We start from the raw sequence: 20,830 nt of genomic DNA, 5'->3' as shown, positions 1-20,830 counted from the left end.
ATAGCCTTAGTTACTTTACACATTCTGATTATTCATACAAAATATAATCAACAAATACATGATGATGCGTCATCATAGCTTAAAGGACCCAGCAGTATATAAAGCAGTTAAAATTAGCCTCCCCTTTGTCAGCTGCAACACTACAAAGGTATTTACAATTAACGCATCAATGATTATAATACAATAATATAATATATGTTATTGTGACATGGACCGTTCTGTATTGTGGATATTTTTACTTTTGATACTTTAAGTATATTTTGATGCTAATACTTTTTACTTCAGAAAAAATGTTAAATGCAGGACTTTTACTCGTAACAGAGTATTTCTACACTACTTTTACTGAAGCAAAAAATGTGTTTAAGTGCTAAACTGAATGAAGAAAAAGAAAGAAACTGCGCAAACCCTCCAGCAGGCTGCCCACACATGTAGTTCACACTCCGGGGCAGTAGGTGGCGCTTCAGCTTGGCGGTAAACGCTGTGAAGACAAGCCGAGCGGTGCGACGAGGAAGGGCAGCTGAACTGTGTCGCAGTCGCTCGTAGCTACTTACTGAATCCACGGTCGGTCCTCGGTAAGTAGTTGTTTGATTTTTTTTTTTTTTTTTTTGAGTTACATTTACTGGCAGATAAAGTTGACTTTTCGTCTGTTATTTTGTCAGACTTTTCTGAGAGCTGCGTTACAAACGAGCGAAAAACCCAGTGTAGCTAACTTAGCTTCGGGAAGGCTGCTAGCGTCAGTCCGACGTGCTTTTTCACTTTTGCGTAGCTAAATATAAACCATTTCGAAACATTTAGGCACTGTGTGTTATCAAAATGCCCAGTACTCCATCGTAGGTTTGTGTCCGCACAGAGAGAACATAATGTCTGAGTCGTGTTAATTATTATTATTATTTTTTTTAACAACCAAATGCCAGTCGCTCATACCAAACATGGAGGCCGATTAAGGATCAGGGCTGAAACTGAAGCTGCAGCTGCGGCCTCCCTAGAAAACACCCAAGCTAAATATATTCTCTCTTAAACCGTGTGTGGTTATAACTCTGAATTTGCCACCTGGTTTACTTAGATGTGCGATATAAAAATGAACGAGGTTGTATAGACTCCTCTGTTCTTGTGTTTGATAACGACAGGGGAAAATAAAAAAAAAGAATAAAGCTGTAAAGTTGTGCAAGTGTGTTGTTGTATTTTACATTTAGTCCTGTCTGTGGTGGATTTCAGGCCAACTCAGCTCAATATCAACATAATGTACTTAAAGAAAGATAACTAACATATTCAGGTTAATGTGTTAATGTTGCAGTTTTGATGTGTGAAACGGAATTACACAATACTGAGGACAGAAACACATCTGTTGTGTGTTTTTTTTTTTTTTTGCTACAACAGCAAGTAGAAATTGACGTTTGTCCTACACAGCCTTGAAGACCTTCTCAACAATCATTAAAACATTTGAAAGAAAGACACGACTGATCACGACTAGGTGGGCTTTTATCTATGATTAGTTAATATATTGCTGTGGGTTGGCTTTTAGACCATAAAACCTTAACTGTTAAATACACGCACTTTGTACCATTGCTGCAGAATTGTTGGAATTTGATCATTTGATTTACTCACAATCTTTAATTCAGCTTCTAAAATGTTATTAATTTAAAAATATATAGACTACAGTGTTTATTATATTGTTTTGTTAAGCATTTAATTTTATAACATAGCAGTCTATTGTAACAAGGTTTTTCAACAGTATATTAACATTATGAAATTGAAAAAAAAAGAGACTTTAAATGTGACTTTTACATTGATAAGTTTTATTAATGTTAAAGCAACTTTTATCTAATGGACAAGCTATAGAAGGAGAGTAAAATAAATTTAACTGAAATCATGCAGGGTTTGGTTCTTATTTTGAAAGGGTTGCTTTTAAAGCATAAAAAACACAAGAACTGGCCAAGTGACTCAAGTGTTTGTTTCAGCTGTGGAGTCAAGGCAGGTCAAAGGTTGTGGTTTGCGTCAGGAATGTAGCGTTATATTTGCTTAAGGCTTTCTTTTTTTGATCATAGATTATTCACTCACTTCCAAGGATGGTCCGACCACATTTTGGACCACCTCGCATAAAGCCCAGGTAATGTCTTTTGATCATGTCAAGTTACCAGATACTTTGGTCTTATACATGATTGTTAAATCTTTTGTTGTGTGTACTAATAGTGATTTAAGACTGATACTGGCCCTCAAATTTGCAAAATGATGGTATTAAAAGTGGCATGTGTAATGTCGTAATCCTGTTTTTCTTGTGTCCTATCAGACCATATGGAGATGGTCATGGCATCGGGTCGAGTGAAGGGAATTACAACTCCAAAAGTAGAAGAGATGCACAAGGCTACCCAGGAAAGGCCCCTTTTAACTGGAGAGAATCCAGAGGCAGAGGACGACCCCCAGTTGTCAAGAGAGTCCCCCTGATGGGAGAGCAAAGGGAACCACGTTTTAATCATTGGAGGTCCCCAAATCAGGATTCCTTTCAATCATACCCTCCCAAAATGGAACCACACCATAGCCAGAGGAGGCCTTCTCCTTCTAGGCCAAACCGCTCCCCCCATGGCCAGCATCATTCATCTTCGCGCAGTCCTGCACAAGGATCCCCAGGTCAAAGAGGCCCACCTTTCCATGGCCACCCCTCAGGTCACAGGTCACCCTCCCCAAGACATTTTCGTAGCCTCCCTGCAGATAGGAGGCCAGGCTCTACACAAGCCTACCAGGGGTCTTTTAGAGGCCCCAAAAGGCTGTCAGGTTCTCCCCATCAGGAGCAGCGGAGTCGAGATCCTCGTGGGAGTTACAGTCCCAGAGAAAGGCCGTATGAGCACTCTGGTCATGGCATGAAGCGCTGGAACGAGGCTGGAGCATTCTCTCATCCACACAATGGAGAACACAGGCCCTCTGGGTCACAGAGGAACCCCAGAGAGATGCATGGGAGAGGCTCGTGTCCTGAGAGGTACAGGAGTGAAGCAACAATCCCAGCTGGGTAAAATTATTAAAGAGGAGGCCTGAAGCTGGCCCAGTCCTCCCAATCGTGGGGGTCATAATGATTACCTCTACTTTGCCCCAACCCATAGTTATTAGAGGGGATTAATGGGGGTCTGATGTAAATGTGGTTTCACCTGCCATTGAGAGGAGTGTTACATCTGTAATTACTCTTTGAAAATTTACTTCTCCTACCTGTTTCATTCTGTCATGGCATTATGAAAGAAAGGGCTGCATTAAGATAAAAGTTAAAAGTTCCGCCTTCCACTTAACATGGCAATGGATCTCTCATTGTAATGATTTCTCTATTGTTTGATGGATATGCAGGTGGTCATCTGAGCAAGACTCCAGGCGGCAGCATGGTCCGGTTGAGAGGCAGGGCAGCAGATCCCACAGTAGAGAGAGGGCACAAGATGTCCCTCACCTGCCCCCTTTCAGATCCCCCTCATGGAAAGGAGGTCCACAGTCATCATCCTACCATAGGATCCCTCAGGAGAGGCAAGTGGCAGGACCCCGCAAGAGGAGGATGTCAGACATCAGCATGCCCTCCTCAGACCCTGCACTGGAGCATGGCAATCCAAAACACCCCAGGAGAGAGAGACCTCAGCTGCTCAGTATTCCCAGGCCATTTGGTGGTAAACCTTTCTCTCTTAGGGATAAAAGTTACCTAGTTAAGAGCAGACAAATCAGAGCAGAGTCTCTCATGAGGCTCAGAATACCTCCATCTGTGAAACCCAGGCCTCATGTGGGTGACTTCTCCTCAAGGGGAAATGTCAGCTCTGTTCTTGCTATCAGGAAGAAACGTTTCCAGTCAAATCCAGTTCCTCTGAAAAAGCTGGAACCAAGGAGGGCAAAATCACCACAGTCACCCTCCAGAGAAGAAGGCAATGGCAGCAAGTCTTCAAGAGACTCTGATTCAAGCAAAGAACAGGTGGAGTCCCGCCGGTCCTTGAACACACACAGGTACGGTATTTTCCTTCTAGCACTGTTCGCAGGGGCTTGATGATGATTAGGAGGTCAAGAAAGAATGTCTCAATGTGAAGGGGGTGCCAGCTGTGGAAAATGGAGATGTCGTGATGGGCTAAATGTGCAACACTGATTCAGTTGATGAAAAGCTACAAAAGTTCCCAAATGCCTCTCTGTCCGCGTGCTGCCTATGATTCAAAATATCTTCCTATCAAGTTGACTGAAGAGAAAGTCCTAAGTTACACAGCATATCAATAAATCCAACCTGTTTTAAAACCTGACAAAATGTTTAATGACCTTGATGAGGGGAGTGGAAAAAATAGTTGATCTGTGCTGTTTAAGGATTCTTCAGTTTGTGAGCACTGAGTGTCTTAAGAAAAAGAAATGCTCTCCAGCATGTTGTGAAGACCACTTCATCCTTGATAGAAAACTAAAGAAAACTGAAGCTGAAGTTCCAGCATTTCGTATAAAGCAGTATACCTGTGTACACAAAATAAGGACATGAAGAAGACTGCATTTAACATGACCTCAACTGAAATTGCCATGCTGTGCCTTTTTAAATTATTGGCAATATGTCAGCTATACATGGAACTTGGGGAAACAAGTTGTATCAAATGGATGTCCGACATTGAATGGCGATTGTTCAAGGCACTAAGTAAAACGTGGGACAGCAAAGTTACAAGTCAAATGGCATGTTTGATCAAGGAACCAACCTAGTCTAAAGTCCAATGCTTTGCTCTTATCACAACATAATCAAGATGGATGAAGGTGATTATTTCTGACAAGAGATGATGAAAGCTGTAAAACAATGAAGAGGAACTTCTGTTGCTGGATATTACTGGTCACAATCAGTTGGAGAACAACATGCACATGCTTTAATTTTCACTGATAAACTGATACATAACTCGTATACAAAGATTTCATTGTTTATGCACATCAAATTACCAATAATTAAACCACTTTTCCTTAAGCTCCTCACTGGTTATGATGGAATTTTGATTGCTTAAAAAGATTTTGACGGATAGAGCACACCAGTCACCATACACAGGGGTTTTTACCATTACACATTCATCAGATGCATACCTAGGTGTACACAGACTCAGAGTAATCCCCAATTTATGTGTTACATGGAAGTGGAATTGCAAGTGGAAGTCATACTCTTACTGTGTGCAAAATAAATTAATTTATGCCAGAAGGATTGGCTAACCTGAATAAAATGCATGGTTCTGCAAGTGTGAAGCCTTTGGGATAGTGCTGCATCAACAAACGAAGAGGAGCCAAACTGCTACTACTAGCACTTCATACAGTGCATCTTAAGTACTGGAGATGTCTGCTTCGCTGCATTCATAGGAACTTTCCAGAAGCTTTCCTACCCTACAACTCCCATACTCTGAGACATGCGCCAAATACCAACCAGACGGGGAATTATTTTGAAGCGTTTTGATGAGAGTGTGGTTCGGTCAATTTTTAAAAGAGTCAATCCAGAGAACATCAAGCTACTAGATGACCAGCTCTGTTTTCATCATATCAACAATACCTGCAGTGAAAGCTGTATTACAGTGTCATTTTAAATTGCTGGAGAAGGATGGTGAAGTGGCTGAGAACACAACAGAAGATCAAAGTCTAAAAAGGATGAGACACAAATGGAGAAACGAAACAGACCTAAGGGAATGGATTTAAAATAGATGAGAACAAGATGAGAGGAGAGATTGCATGTGGACAGAATTCTAACTTGATACTGTGTGGGGACAGAAGCAACATCAGCCTGGTCTTTGCAGCCTTACCACGCCACCTTTTTTCATTCTTATCAGTGTGAAATCATTTGGGCTGGACCCACAGGTCAGCATGTGCTGTGGTCAGTTCCTGTGTGTGTCTAATCTGATGTGAGGTGTGAATCTTCAGCCTGAGGGAAAACGGAATATTCACTAGTCGCTTTACAAGGCTAATGCAACCCATGTCCAAGTCTCTAATTCAAAACAGTACGTCATCCTGAGAAGATATTGCCTAGTGTGATGGACCAAAGATGTCCTCAATCAGTTCTTGGCACTTTATCCTACTGTAACTTAAAGCTACTACATGAAGAGGATTAAGAGACCTTATTTTTACTGCGGAACCAATAAAACGGTCAACTATGTTAACTTCCTGCCTTTTCCTAAATCTTGCCCAATGCCAACAATTTTAAAGAACATAGGAGATCTGCGGAATAGAAGTCTCACTTGAGGGCACTGCAAAGCCTTTAGAAAGTAGCCTTGAAACCTGGACTTGTCTGTGAGTAGACAAACACTGGATCATCTCTTTAAACCACTGTGCAGCTTTAGAGAAGAAGCTGACATAATCACCTGCCTTCACGTGTTCAGCCATTCACTTCAAAACTACAGACATCTCTGAGACTCAAGTCTCCATTTTCTCTCTGATGTGCATGTTGTGAAACCATTTGGATGATGAAAATGATAAGACAACTAAAGGAACAACTCAGAATGACCTGATGATAGAAAACCTCCGAACATCAGTCTGACAGTGAAAACAAGGGCATTGTCCTCCTGCGCTTCTGAGAGAGGGATGATAGAAGATATGGTGACGTGATCTAGACCAGTATCTTACAAACCCTCTCCAAGATTTGCCTGCTCTATTGATCACTGAGTAAATGAAGACAGCTCAGATTGATTCAGGGTACAAAAGTAGGAGTAAAGGAGCATGGACATTCCTTGGTTTTTGTAAGTACCCATGTGTGATGTCTGGCTTTTATGATCATTTATCTGCCTGCAAAACAATGCTGTTGATTTCTGGTTTAAATTGCATTTCTTCTAAGAGCTGACAGGTTGATTTAGATTTTTTTTTTAAAAACTTGCCTGTTTCTTTAAACACTGTGATAACTTGTATGACATGATGTTAGTGTATCTAGGACACATTTAAGATGTTTGTACACTGACATAAGCCTGACATAATGCTGGAATAGGAATTCTGATGTCGTTAACACTATCTCTCTGACACTCTCCACAGATCTTCTCCCATAGAGAAACGTGACCTTGTTGTTTTGTCCCATTGGCCACCCAGGCCAAGCTCATCGTCCAAAGATGGCTCACCTCCGAAAGATCGCAGCCCAAAGTCAAAGACTGGTAAGTAAATTATTTCCATTATTTTTCATTGATGCAATTATTAATTAAATTATTAGTAATCTTGACTATTGCAACAACAAAAGGCCAGTTTTTAATATTTTTTGTTGTTGTTTAGAGCGTAGTCCAGATGCAGATGCCTCATCAAACAGCAGACTCTCAAAAACAAATGATTCCAGATCATCGTTCGACGACCGAAAACGGGGACATTTGGATAAGAGGATGTTCAGGTAAATTTCTAAGAATTATCCCGTAGTTTGAAACAAGGTTCTTGTTTATTAGGAGGTCTAGTGGTTATCAGATGTTAAATGCAAACTTTATAGAGGGAGTTTTCTTTTTTTTTATTGCAGGCCATTTAATGTGATGCAGGACAGCTACAGATCTGGGAGGCCTTTCAGGAAACCAGGACCAGGACCCATGCAGGTGAGTGAAACATTTACTCTATTGGATTGTGCAGAGCTTGTGTCTCAGTGTGTGATGAATCACAGTGGTTAATGTGCAGAAAAAAACTGCTATATTGCAATTTTGAAATGTTTCATTTTGTTTAGATGTTAGATGTTGAGCTTTCACTGTTGTCTCTTACAGAGACCAAAGTTCATTGGTGGTCCAAGGAAGACAGGTCCCGAATTTTCTGGAAATGTGAGAAGACCACTCATGGTATGCATAACCTCTTCAGAGATCACTTACTTCCTCTGGGAAATGTTAAATGGTTTTCTGAATAACTAATTTGTTAATTTCTCTCTTTTTTTTTTAAAGGAGAGCATAGTGCCACGTCCCTTCCCAAATCAGAGGCCAGTGTTCAGGAAAAGTCACAGTATCATGTCAAAATACCGCAACATGAGAGTGATGCGTCAGCGTGTGCCGTACAACCGAGGACCCAACCAACAACGCTGGTGATAATCATCGGTAAGAAATCATGATGTGTGGCTATGACAGGGCAAGCATGGCAATTTCAACTGACCATGTACTGTTGTTGGTAGTGTCTTCTTCAAATAGTGCAGTCCATCCTCAGGCCGTAAAAAGGCCTATTTAGTACATAGAATGAAGTAGCTGTTTTGCTGCTGTGTTACTAATCACTGTAAAGAAAACTTGACTTGCTCTTTACTTATCAAGATCTTCAAGAAATGTTGTATTCACAGGAGTTTTGTCTTGATCTCAGCAGAGGCTCTACATCCTGCAGATGCGACACTGGAAAACAGAGAAAAATCTCAAGACCTTTTCTGCTGGGTGGACTGCACAAACCCTTCTCTCACTACAATCCCTACCTGCCTGTATATTATGGAAGTGTTGTTGCTTACATTTGTAAACATGTTTCAGTTGCATCTTTGAAGTACTACCGTACTTTTTTTTTAGAGTATTTGTAACACATACCATTGTATTATATTATACTATCGTCTTTTTTTCTTGTGTATTTTGATTTGGGAATTGCTGCTCTTGATCTTGGCAGTCTTCATTTTACTTCAGTAGTCTTAGTACTATTTGTTTGTTTGTTTACCAGCAGCAATCAATTTCAGGTTTGTTGTCCAAGAAATGTTTACTTTAACATCTCTTTATTGTTTGTAAAGACATATCACGAGATGTCCTATTTGATTAATCATTGGTGTTTTGGATAGAAACCATGGCTTGTCGAGTGATGCTTAGATACTACTTGTAAAACTTGTATAATCACAGGTTCTGTTTATTGTTTGAGACTTGAAGTAAAATTGGATTTAACAAGCTCTATTTGAGAGTTGTCTTTGTTTGATTGTAGATTTGGACAGAGTGCAAGTCATCAGTAGAGCTATATTTAAAAAAACAAAACATGAACTTACAATCTTTTCTTAAAATCATCTTGCCTGCCAACCACTTTTTATGCATCTGCGACAGCTGTGACTGCAGGCAGTATTTTTTCAGGTTGTCCATCCCATGCTTGTGAATGCAAATTTTTTAACATCTGGCACAAACCTTCACTTGGACTCAACAAATGGATAAGAATGTGGGGGTCAAAGGTCACCATGATGATACAAAACATGTTTTTGGCCATAACTTAAGATTATGTCTCAAGATATGTAAATTATTAGAAAAAAAAAAGTCTTCACCACAAACAGTATGACTGGACAGACATGGATGTAAATTGCAAATTGACCGATTGTCAGAAGCATAGAACCTGTGAGCTGGCAATTCTAATGTATATCTCCAAAGTAGCAGTCTCTTTTAATTTTTTGTAAGCGTTATTACCTAAAGAGAATCTTACTTCACAGTTTGAATAAATCTTTGGTTTACTAGATTAACTACCCTTTAAAACAATTAAATGAGAACTGATTTCCCTGTACTTCAGCAGTTTGGTATTGCATGTCCATTGAATTGGGGGACTCAGATAAGGGATTGTTAAAAAATTGAAGTGGTAGAGACCAAAATATCCTGACTTTAGTCCCCCATATCTGTAGTATTTCCAAACCTTTGGGTCCTACACTTCACATAATACAGTGCAATAGTGTATTTTGTTAGACCCTTTCCGCCCAAATACCAATTTCGTTCATACCCCACATCTCCAGTTTGCTGTGCTGTTTAAGAAACACATGGAAAAGCCAATCAAAACAGCTCCTGAGCTTTCAGAAGAATCTTCACCCTTTCTGTTCTCTTTCTTCTGCCCAGTTCAAACAGAAGTTCTTGTGTAACTGTGCTCAGTTTGTCCCTTTAACACTTCTCTCGCCCTTCAGTCTGCTGATCTGTCCCAGTGATATTTGTGAGCAGAGTAGAGCTCCACTCTGTCCTGAGCTAAACTTAGCCCTGATAGTACCACTCCTCATCACAACATACTCTGCAGACCACACTGGGTTACAATGGATGGTGTCCAGTTACCGCAGATGCTGCTGTATCTCACCGGTGACACTGACAAAACAAGGTGAGTGTATACACCAGATCCTTGACTGTAACTGACAATAATCTGGGAATTGGTTTAGTATGTTTACTAATGACCTTTCTGTTCATCAGTTCCAGCATGTGTTGTACATTTGTTCACTGCTGCAGCATGAGAGAAAACAGCTGCCTCGACTGTAACACCCATGTGTAGTTTGAAAAAGAAGTATCTCACTTCACAAGCTGAAGTTGCTGAATTATTAAGCACAGGTAATAGTTATAGAATTACCTCTTTTTTCCAGTATATTTCAATTTGTTAAAGGTGTAGCATGAGGTTGTACTGAGCTGACTGTTGATTTCTGCTCCACTGACTTGCTCCAATCTGTCATTGGTAGATGTAGACTTTAAGACTCTGCAGGTTTGTCTGTCTTTTGCTCTCTACACTTCTATTCCTCTCTGTCACGATGGGCAGCTATAGCTCAGTCCTCGTACATGGTAAGCCTTGCAATGATTGCTGTTATGTGTGTTGCAAAGTCATTCAAAATACTACCATGCTTGAATGCTGCATGCATGTAAAAAAAAAAAAAGAAAAGATGAATGTTAATGCAGGCTCTGGCATCACAAAAATGGAATGAGACAAGGGTTTATTACAGTGAAAATGGCCTACGTTCTCTATAGTGGTATGTTGAAACTAGTTCTGGGCTCTGAACGGTGTGTTTTAACATTTATTCTCCGTTTCTCTCAAAGACACTGAAGAGTTTGACTCAATTGTGTCAGTCGCGGAGAGGCTGAATGAGCAGGCAGCTCATGCTGCAGATGAGAGATTACAGTCAGAGCTTCAGACTCTGGGAAGTATACATTTTTAATAATAGTCATCAGGAAGTCAAACCATTCCACTTTTACTTCATCCAGTTAAATACGACTATACTATATTACTACTATAACTTGGCTCACATGTAAAGAGTGTGTGGTGTGGTCTATTTGTGTCCCATTTGTCCTTGGGATAAATTTAACTTTTCTGAGCTGCCTCATACACAAACAGCCACGTACAGCAGCCGAAGATATCCCCTTTGACTCCTTACTTAAAACACAGTTAAAAGGTACTCACTCTGTATTAAATATGAGCTATATCTTGTGAATTTCACTTGGAGGTCCATCACTACAATAATTTGCTAATGGCCATTATGAGCATTTTCTCTGGGGACACCAAAAGCTGGGACAATTGTTTTCATACTTTCAAAGTACGAGGTACTGTTTAAAATTATTTTATGTATCAAATATCTCAAACTAGACTAAACTTACAGGTAACACTCATGATGGAGGAGAAGAGAAAAGAAAACCAGAGTGAACAGGTGGATACTTTAACGCTTCAAGATAACGCTCAGGAGATGAGTCAAAATGAGTCTGCCCTGCCTGTAAGTGTAAAAGAAAAACGTGAATCTCTATGCACTTTAACATTTCAATTATTATGTCAGATTTTTGTTGTGTCTTCAGCCTGTAAATTTTGGGTTATCCTCCACAGGCGGCAGTACCCAAAAGTGTGCCCACGCAGTCCTTCTCCTCTCTGTTACCAAAGGCTCTCTCTGCTGTACTACATCCAACCCCTGGCCTCAAATCTGACCCCCAGCCGAGCAGGAATCCAGCGAAATACGCTTCACCAAACCTGGAACAACTGCAGACAGAGCTCAGAGACCTGAGGGACCAGTTTGAACAGATGAAGAGTCAGCACAAGTATGGCTTTGTTATGCTAATGTTTGTTCCAATTTTTCATTGACTTCAGTCTACCAGCCTCAGCCTGGTTGACCCATGACACCCCCCCCCACCCCCCCACCCCTGCATCACTGCCCCTGCTGTCATTTCTATCAGTTTTTTGTTCTACTACTTTTTTGCTGTGCTAATTTGACAATATTTTGTGTTCTAGCAAAGAGCTTAAACTTCTGATGAATGAACTAGATGAAGAGAAAAGGATTCGCTTGACCTTACAGGTGTGACACAAAGGATAATAAAATATCTGTAAAGTATTATACACTTTATTAAACTGGACAGAACCACTTTGAGCTGAGAATATTAGACTTATTATCTAGGAACTGCACTCACGGTGTGTTTTGTTTTGTTGTAGATGGAGATTCAACGTATGAAGAAGCACATGTCTAAATGAGCGGAATCATCCAGACTTATACACTTAATTGACAAATTATATTTTTCTAAATTTGAAAAAGTCATCCTTGCTCCTTTTTTGATTAAAAAAATCATCTTATTTTTTAGAAAAACATTTTTCTTAGGTGGTAACTTTATCTACTGTTTTGATGGACTGCTGAATGGCCAAGAGGACTGAATGTTTTTACGGTAAAGATGAGCCACAGTGGGAGCAGACCTGAGGGGATAAAGAAAGAAGAAACACTGGCTTTTGATCCAGTGTCACACCAAGAGGAATTATCTGCTGAACATTATCTCTGGAACTGCAAATGAGGAAAAACGTTTGATGTATTGAAGCTCATCAGTGTGTAATTGGTTTCCAAGCATTTTTCCTTTATCCTATTATGTGACATGTGACACAGACAGAGAGGAGGATGGAAACGACAGCTAGCAGTTAGTCTGCAGAGCTGAGGGTGGAGCTATCATTTGCTTAATAATGTGATGCAGAGGCACTAACATGAAGCCTCTTGCATATTTTAGGTGCATATATTTTTCAACCGGTGTAATAGTTTGCCTTTTTATTGTATAAAAATTGACCAAGGTGCCAGTTAATTTATTAGTTGCTGATGTGTGGAAGCATTATGATGTCATTAAAGATGCTGGAGCCATTGTTGACTTGATTTTTTTTTTTTTTTAAATGAATAATTAAGATGGATTCACAAATAAATATATAGCTTCTACTGACATTGTATGTTGTATGTAAAAAAAAAAAAAAAAAGAAAACAGAAAAAGATAACCTGTCATCATACACCATATGAGATTCATTTTCAAATACGTGAACATCCAAACTTTCCCTACGAGTAAAATGCAAGTACACAGATATTTTCTCTTAAAAACACATATACATCATATACAACAGCACATCACTTTTCATTTACAGTTCACAAACATTCACATTGTGACAGTTAATATTTGGCTGCCAGGTCGGTGCTTATTGATATGCTATTTTGTCAGTCTTTATTGTTTGTCCTGTACATTCCAGCCGATTTACAGCCAGCCGACCCACTCTGAGGACGGGCGGTGAAGGTTTGGACATGGGGTCTGATTTCGCCTCAGAAGTTGGATTCTTCACATGGAATGGGCCTAAAGGTGACCTCGCTCTTCTCCTCAAGAAGGATGTCATATCGACAAAGCCTGTAAGGGAGAAAGTCCTTATTACTTAAAATAAATCTACAACTGGTAGAATTGAGGTATAATTTAGAGGCAGAATGGCTGAAATTATGGGTCAAATAGATTCAGTTTCTTCAAGATGATGCTCACCTCTCCTTGCGTTCCAGATGTGTGAGACGGAATCGGAGAACACGGAGCTTATATTTGGGCTTGAATACGTTCCCAGTGGAGAATTTGAGAGACACTTTATCTACTGAAGGGATGTCTTTGTCGAACTGGGCAAACAACCTGGTCTCTTTGAACTTCTGGAACTTTGAGGATTTACTAATAGGAAAAAAAAAAACACACATTACTGAGTGAAAGGGACAAGGAGAGGTCATACTTGTACTTTGAGCAGAACTTTTGATAAAAGACTTACTGGTCAATGGTTGCCACTGCTTCTGTTCCATTATAGTGAAGTTTGACAGTAATGTAACCCCAGCGAACATCCTTGTTCCATATCATCACATCCACCCTGTAGCTTGACACTAAGAGAAAACATCAATATTTTTTTCAAAAAGAAAACATCCACCTTTTTGACATCAAATGATTTTGATTTTTGTTTCCACAGTCATCCTTTTGTTCATACTGCTCATGAAGGTGCAGCTTTACATAGCGTTTGTATGCTATCAATTTGGAACAAATCTGTATTCAGTGAAAACACTCCCCACAATCATCCAAACATAGCATAGTGCAGCTGTCAAATGAGCAGTTATTTGAAAAATTCTCTGTAGTTTTTTTTAAGCCATGATGCACCAGAATATATGTCAAACTGCAACCTAGTGCATTGATCCTCAGAACATAGTTTGTATTTTAAAAACCAAAGAAACAAAAAACACTGAAGTTGATTTTGATCATTATTTTCCCTGAGCTGTTGGATAAGGCAAAGGATGGGTGACTGTGAGAAAAAATGGCAGGTATAATATGGAACAGACAAAGGCAGATCGCTCCACTGAGACAGTCATGGGACGTCCCTTAAATTTGCTTCGAGAACATATTTTGTGAGTTTGTTTTTAGTGTGTAATGTAAGTGTGCCTTGTGTTGGATTGTATTTGTGTTTTACTATAAAGCCCTCTTGTCCTGTTTTTCTGTAACAGTTTACACACTACAGGCATGTTTCACGTTTTTTTTTTATTTTTTTTTATTATTTAATAAAATCCTGATATTCCTTTCTTTGAACATGCCTTACATTAGCTCTAACAGTGTAAAATCATTTGGAAAAGACATGGTGCCACCACTAGATGGCAGGTTGCAGAGGCAGTTGCCGTTGTGAGATTAAGGAGCACTGCTGTGTGTGTGTGTTTGGTCATGTTGATTATGACTGTGATTGTTAGTGTGCTGTTACTTACTGCAGAATGGAGAATTTGCATTGGTTGTGAAGAAGGTTTTTGTTTGGCCCCGCTTCTGCAGGATGTCTTTCCACCGTGTGACATCGTAGCCTGCATTTGAGTAAAAAATGCTGCGTCAGGTCAACGGTAACAAACTGTAACCTCAGAGGAAATAAAGGATTCTATTTAAAACACATACACATTGACAGACCATACAACACCCACATCACTTTTGTAATACTCAGTATATCAGTACCTTATGGATTCTATTAATATCTAAAATGACGAATGCTGATATGATACATCATATCACCATATTGAGTGTTTTCATTAACAGTAAGTCTTCTGTTGTTCAATGTCATTTCTGATTAAAACTAATATCCACCTTGCAAATGAAAATGTGTTTTCAGTTCAACTTAAGACATAAATTTGAAGGGTAAAAAGACCAAAACAATATGTGTTCTTTGTTTCTAATAGATAATCAGAGTACCAACCAAAGACAGGACATCCAGCAGCACCAAACTGGTCACAGTTCAAGCAGTTACCATCCAGGAAATCATTGTAGGTTGAGCAGGGGAAGGCCCTGCTGGCACACGTCCGATTCAAAGATTCAAGGTAGAGCAACACTGATCTCTGGTGGTCGCATTTAAAATAAGCTCCTCCTGTGTGGGCGTAAGATACAAAGAGGAATGTTATCGTGTTGTTCATATCCTTATAACAATAGTGACATGATTTTAAAGCCCTTACCAGAAAAGATGGTCTTAGGGCAGCCGGGCTGGTCTGTTCCTCCATTTGCATAGAAATCAATGTGACCCAGAGGTTCTCTGAAGCCCAGGGCTGTAAACACACGGTTGGCACATAGATGATACAATAATCTAACACATATACAGTAAATCATCAGTATGCTTTTGTGTAAGAAAAAAAACTTGTATAACATAACTATAAATTATAAATATATAATACAGAATTTCATCTTAACTAACCATCTATGTCTGTGTGCAGCACATCCACAAATTTGGCATCTGTGGAGTCCAGTCGATCCTCTGCAGGAGTGCCAGTGAACTGAGGCCCTGCAGGATCCAGACCTGCAAGAATCACATCAGTAGATGTCAGTCGAGCCTTCAATTTATTCCCAAACCCAAAATTAGCTGATGGGTGCTGGAAAAAGCAGGCTTGGGCAGACTAAACATTTGACCTTACTGTACAGGATTTTTTAGTGGCTGTGCTGCTTCTATCCCTTTTCCTTTTATCACTGCTGCTCTGTACACAAATGCTTGACCCATCTGAAAAAACAGCTCTTTTCCAAACATCTTTTATTTTTTCTCACACAGATGCATTCAGATACCATCATATCTAGTTTCTGTTTTATATGACTGAACTGTTTCCTGTTACAGAAGTTCTCCAGATGTCTAGACCTTCCTCCCTTCCCTTCCCTTTCCTTCCCTTCTCTGTGGTGAGACTCCTGCCCAAACTGTGATATGTTGCTGCAACTCCACAACTCAACCGTGACCAAATCCTTTTCTATACTCTGCAACATCTGATAAAGTCGGCAAGGACTGTCACTCTGTGTTATTAGTTACTGTTATGTTACCAATCTGGGAATTTAGACTCATTTGAGCGTCAAAATTATAATGAAATGTCCTTGGTAAGCATTTTAGTTAAATGCCAAAAATGTAAAATGTAACTGTCCAAAGATTTTGTGAGTGATCAAATCGTATGAGGGGAATATGTGCAGTACTTCTTTTACTCGTCTGTGTCGATGCACACTTCCCTAAAAATGTGTCCACAAAAATTGATTTTATAATTCTCATTCAGATAGTGATCTGAACTTATTTGCCAACATGTGTCACTCTTACCTGTAATTCTTCCAATTAACCCATTCAGGTTAGCGCCTACAAAACCTGAAATATGAGCTCCAAGACTGACTCCAATCAAGTGGATGGAGCTCAGAGAAGCACCATGTCCCTGAAAAGATCAGTCATTAGTCTTGTTGCACAGACAGAACAATATGTGATATTTCAGTGACAGTGATGGCCACAGAGAGGATGATATACAGCTCATACCTGCATCGTTTCAATGAAAGCAGTGAGGTTGGCTGCAGCCCTCTTTGTGTTCTCCACAGCCTTAAAATAGTTCACATTGGCAGCTCCGTAGTTCCAGTCCACTACTATGATGTTAAGGTCTTCCCTGGCCAGCAGCAGCTCTGTGATGCTACCCAGCCACACTGGTGGAGATCCCGTGGGGCGATACCCATGAATGACGAAGGTGGTAGGTCTGGACAAATTGAACTGGGGATATGCAGACAGGTCTGTGTGCGACATGAGTGTGCCACAGGTGCCATTTTCCCTGGTGTACAGCAGCAACCTAATTCTGATGTTGGTGCCAATGAATGAATGACCAAGATTTAGATCTGTGAATTCGTCACATTTCTGAGCTGGTGATGGTAAGAAAAAACAGAGAGCAGAAAGAGAGAGAAAGAGAGAGAGAGAGAGCTTAAATATATAAGGATAAATTAGACACAATCTTATAAGCTTTGCTCAAGATGGCATAACCTTTAAATATTTGATGACATCATCCAAAGTTAATTAACATAATTTCCGTATGACTCAGGGTGGGAGCATTCAAAGCAGTTCTAGGGTTAAACTGTTTTCAAACACAGCCTCACCCACTAGAAAGAAACATGTCATGAACAAGTTCACCTGGGAAAGCAGACAGGTGGGCAACACTGAGATCTTGCTGGTCCACTGATCCACAAACACTGACAGTGCTGACATGACACAGCACTGTCAGTGTTTGTGGATCAGTGGACCAGCAAAATGCAGACATTTTACATCAAGTAAATCACTGACACATACAGGATGTGGTTATAACAACCAAAGTGCTCCCACGCCACATTACACCCAATTACAATATGTCTGGAGGTGTAGCAGAGACATGGAAGTGCGTAAGTAATGACTAAATACAGTTTATAAAAACCCAACCAAAAAAAGTGACAGTCAAGAAGGACTATGATGCGTGTCTCTTCATTCAGTAGAATCAAACAATATGATAATTCAACAAGCAAAAACAATCGGATTTTCTCAGTCACCCACCAAACTACATGATAAATTAGCCAAACAACCAATAATAAAAATCAAAAACAGACAGATACTCATCTCTGTTTCTGCTAACAATCTGCTGAGCAAGTGAAATGTGTTAACTGCAAGATATTTTTTATCTGAACTGGTAGTGATGTCCACACTGATAGTTTTCTTGCTATCAACCTGACAATCTTTTTCAGGCAGAATGTGCCTCTCCTCATAAAAACAGCACACAAATGAACTAGGTTTATGTTCAAGAAAAACCATCCGCTGCTACCAATAACTGTTACACAATACATCACATTGCAAAGTGCATGGCGCATCTATATCAGCTGAGTTTAGGTTGATACAGTGCCAGTGGTTTTTGCAAACCACAATGAAGGTCAACGGCTCGAGCATGTTGGTTTTCCCAAGAAATTTCAGTTCCTTCAGTATTGCTTTACTGTTTCCCAGGAACACAGCTTTTATACACTTACTGACAAAAGTGACTGTGTGTGTGTGTGTGTGTGTGTGCGCGCGCGTGTGTGTTTGTGTACATACATTTACATTTCAGAGTCATGTTTTGAGCCTTACCTTTGCATATTTGAACAGCTATCAGCAGGAGCGGTGTCAGATATTGCCACAGGAACATGCTTTACACCAGCAATGGGCAAATTATCTACAGACAGAGTTATCTGAATCAGACTATTACATGAAAATACATCAGTCAGATATGGCACATAATGTAATTAACACCACATGTTCACAAACACAACAAAAGACACAGCGACATTTGAGGAGAACACTGCTGTAACCCTTAAGATGTTTCTCTGACACTTTCTGATTTTCACTACAGGTTGTTTTATATTCTCAGCCAACTTCACTGACTGAGGCAAAGAAAAGAGGTTAGTTACTCATCCACCTACCTTCCAATGTAATAAAACTATGGTCATGAATAAGTTAGGAAAAACAATTTCCACTCCACTGAAAAGCAGTTTTTCTTCTGGTTCCGCTCACTGTCATTAATCTCAACATATGACACTGTGATTATAAGCGAAACTAAAATCTACAGAAATCATAGTCCTGGTCTCTCTGTGACTTTCTTGTGCTACAGTAGACGCCTCATGTTTACTCTGAGGAAAATATCTTTCTCAGATTTAATCTGCACTAATTTGAGAACAGTGGGAGAGTTTTTATCGGAGTCTTACCTTTGCCGTAGGATAATATTTCCTGGCTGGTCTGTCAAAGGTCCAGAATATTACAGGTTTGTCACTCTGTCTGTCACACTGTTTGTCACTCCACATATTTGGGCAGTGTACAGAGATCAGGAAGTGAGAGGAAGAACAGCAAAGCAATACTCCTACACTGCAAGCTCTCACAAGGATGGCCACACCCCTTGCTCCAGGTCATTGTGCTCACAGGTGAAAAATTCCTGTGAAGTCACTCCTGGTTCCTGTGTCCGCAAACTGGTTCGGCAAGTGTTTCCTGTGTTCCCATTGAACTTGACTTGAATCTGTAAAATAACCTAGTCTCTGTTCATTGAGAGCATTCTTATTCATGTGGGAGAAATAAGACTGAAAGTGAAACATGATAGGGACATTTCATTTTGCAGAAATGGACCCACCCCCGCCAAATTCCCCCAAAATTCAGTCAGGATGTGCTCACTTCAAAGTGAATCAAAACTACATTGACATTTGTAAGAAATCTCAGTATTTCAAACCCTCATTACTTTTCTTTAATGTTTATTTTGCCTTGACTTTTTAGATGGATTTTTAAGCTTTTAGCTTCCTACCTCTCCTGCACAAGCTTTTGTTTACTAAGAATTCATGTAGATCTGAGTATATGTAACATGTACATTTAATGTATATATGTGAATGTCTTAGTGTACATATCATGTTTTATAATAACTGTACTGTTTAATTTGCAATCACATAAAAATAAATATATAAAGTGTGTGTTGAGGATCCTCGAGTTTCTGTTGCTCTGGGTGTTGCCTGAAATTCATTTTAAAGTGAATCATTCCTTTATTTTTCTTTGTCTGACTACTACCTTCCAGCGACTTGAACGAGATTTGATTGATGTTAAAGGAAATTTGAGTAAGTAAAAATAAGATAAAAAAAAAATACAGATGAAGATAAGATACACACAAAACAGATAAACTTCAAATTTCACTGCTTGTTTATCTTTGCAAATGCTTTCGGAGGTTCTACAAATGTGCATGATCACACATCCCATTTCTGTAAAGGAAATGAACTAACCATGACCACATGTTTACATAATCATCTTAAAAATATCTATGACAATGTGTCGGGGTTAGGTCCCTTTTTGCTGAGGGGAGGGACTTTCAATTTTCATTATTTCATAATTTCCTGGAGAAATTGAGAGTTTGACCTGGTGATGTAGCCAGATGAAGTGTTAAGTGATCAACAAAGTTAAGATAACTCATCAATAGCTTTTGAGACATTTGAATTAAAGCGGTGGACTGAATGATCCACCAAAAATATATTTAGCTGCTAATGTGGCTAAAATGTCTTCACTTATATTTCTACATGGACACTATAATGAAAGTGTTTTTTTTCATAAGCATTTACTGTGTTTAAGCTCATGCATAATATTATTTTCAGAGATTCTTTTAGACAGTATGTCTGTGAAAGTCTCATGTAGCCTTTTAGAACAGCGTCAAACCTCAGCTGGTGCTGCAGTGTAAACAATCTGTGTGGTAAAGCAGCAGGTGGTGTCTAAAGCTAAATGTGCTATAACAAGTAGGCAGGGCAGCATGTTACTGATTTCAAGATGTACCCAAACTATAGTCACAACAGAAATTACATAATATGCAGCATAGCACTGTGGGTAACTTGTGGCAGCTTTGTGACATGTTGGGACATATTGTCCTTCTGTGTTTGGTTCCAAAGGCTGCCAATGTAAAAGCTCTGGGCACTTACCTTTATAGTTGCCTCCCTCAACATACACTGTTACACTATTAGCAGACTCTGTTCTGTATATATATATCACAGTCTGGAAGAAAATGTGAGAAATGTTTCAAAACATGAACATTTTTCACTTTCACTTATAACTGGTGTCAGATGAAGAAATGGAAAGTCCTCACAGGTCCAGTATTGATGTCCAGTGCAATCTACACTTCTGATTGCCTTCACCAGAGTGGCTTGAACTTTGCCCACTA

At 39.6% G+C, this 20,830-nt stretch overlaps 3 protein-coding genes across 12 annotated transcripts; 2 read left to right on the top strand and 1 right to left on the bottom strand.

Annotated features, from left to right (window-relative positions):
* Positions 1-431: 431 nt before the first annotated feature.
* On the top strand, positions 432-8,801 carry LOC139607583 (serine/arginine repetitive matrix protein 1). Of its 3 annotated transcripts, none has more exons than XM_071460571.1 (10): positions 432-572; positions 2,046-2,107; positions 2,288-2,971; positions 3,328-3,963; positions 6,967-7,082; positions 7,198-7,309; positions 7,430-7,502; positions 7,665-7,736; positions 7,836-7,985; positions 8,239-8,801. In XM_071460571.1, exons 2-9 carry the CDS (start codon positions 2,067-2,069, stop codon positions 7,974-7,976), a joined length of 1,875 nt encoding a protein of 624 aa, XP_071316672.1. In that variant the 5' UTR covers positions 432-572; positions 2,046-2,066; the 3' UTR covers positions 7,977-7,985; positions 8,239-8,801. The 3 variants fall into 3 exon arrangements, with proteins under 3 accessions (XP_071316672.1, XP_071316674.1, XP_071316675.1); XM_071460573.1 differs by having other exon boundaries at positions 8,242-8,337; XM_071460574.1 differs by having other exon boundaries at positions 8,219-8,337.
* Positions 8,802-9,596: 795 nt separating this feature from the next.
* On the top strand, positions 9,597-12,722 carry LOC139607746 (SH3 domain-containing kinase-binding protein 1). Of its 7 annotated transcripts, XM_071460897.1 has the most exons (8): positions 9,622-9,963; positions 10,053-10,187; positions 10,313-10,412; positions 10,665-11,017; positions 11,222-11,332; positions 11,440-11,648; positions 11,839-11,902; positions 12,037-12,722. In XM_071460897.1, the coding sequence occupies exons 5-8, from the start codon at positions 11,231-11,233 to the stop codon at positions 12,073-12,075; spliced, it is 414 nt and encodes a 137-aa protein (XP_071316998.1). In that variant the 5' UTR covers positions 9,622-9,963; positions 10,053-10,187; positions 10,313-10,412; positions 10,665-11,017; positions 11,222-11,230; the 3' UTR covers positions 12,076-12,722. The 7 variants fall into 7 exon arrangements, with proteins under 7 accessions (XP_071317000.1, XP_071316998.1, XP_071316997.1 ...); XM_071460896.1 differs by lacking the exon at positions 10,665-11,017 and having other exon boundaries at positions 9,623-9,963; XM_071460893.1 differs by having other exon boundaries at positions 9,628-9,963; positions 10,665-11,332.
* Positions 12,723-12,853: 131 nt separating this feature from the next.
* Positions 12,854-20,772, bottom strand: LOC139607743 (lipase member H-like). 2 transcript variants are annotated; one of them, XM_071460891.1, is made up of 12 exons: positions 20,592-20,772; positions 18,858-19,162; positions 18,244-18,328; positions 16,654-17,024; positions 16,447-16,555; positions 15,574-15,675; positions 15,338-15,427; positions 15,085-15,252; positions 14,612-14,701; positions 13,642-13,750; positions 13,374-13,547; positions 12,854-13,247 (listed from the first exon to the last, which is right to left on the bottom strand). In XM_071460891.1, the coding sequence occupies exons 3-12, from the start codon at positions 18,299-18,301 to the stop codon at positions 13,166-13,168; spliced, it is 1,353 nt and encodes a 450-aa protein (XP_071316992.1). In that variant the 5' UTR covers positions 18,302-18,328; positions 18,858-19,162; positions 20,592-20,772; the 3' UTR covers positions 12,854-13,165. The 2 variants fall into 2 exon arrangements, with proteins under 2 accessions (XP_071316992.1, XP_071316991.1); XM_071460890.1 differs by having other exon boundaries at positions 18,858-20,709.
* Between the last annotated feature and the right edge of the window lie 58 nt (positions 20,773-20,830).

The sequence above is a fragment of the Trachinotus anak genome, unplaced genomic scaffold (genome assembly GCF_046630095.1).
Source record: "Trachinotus anak isolate AG129_WGS33_773 ecotype Australia unplaced genomic scaffold, CSIRO_AGI_Tana_v1 ptg000024l, whole genome shotgun sequence".
In the NCBI taxonomy this organism is placed as follows: domain Eukaryota; kingdom Metazoa; phylum Chordata; class Actinopteri; order Carangiformes; family Carangidae; genus Trachinotus; species Trachinotus anak.
This window is presented reverse-complemented; position numbering and strand designations above follow the sequence as displayed.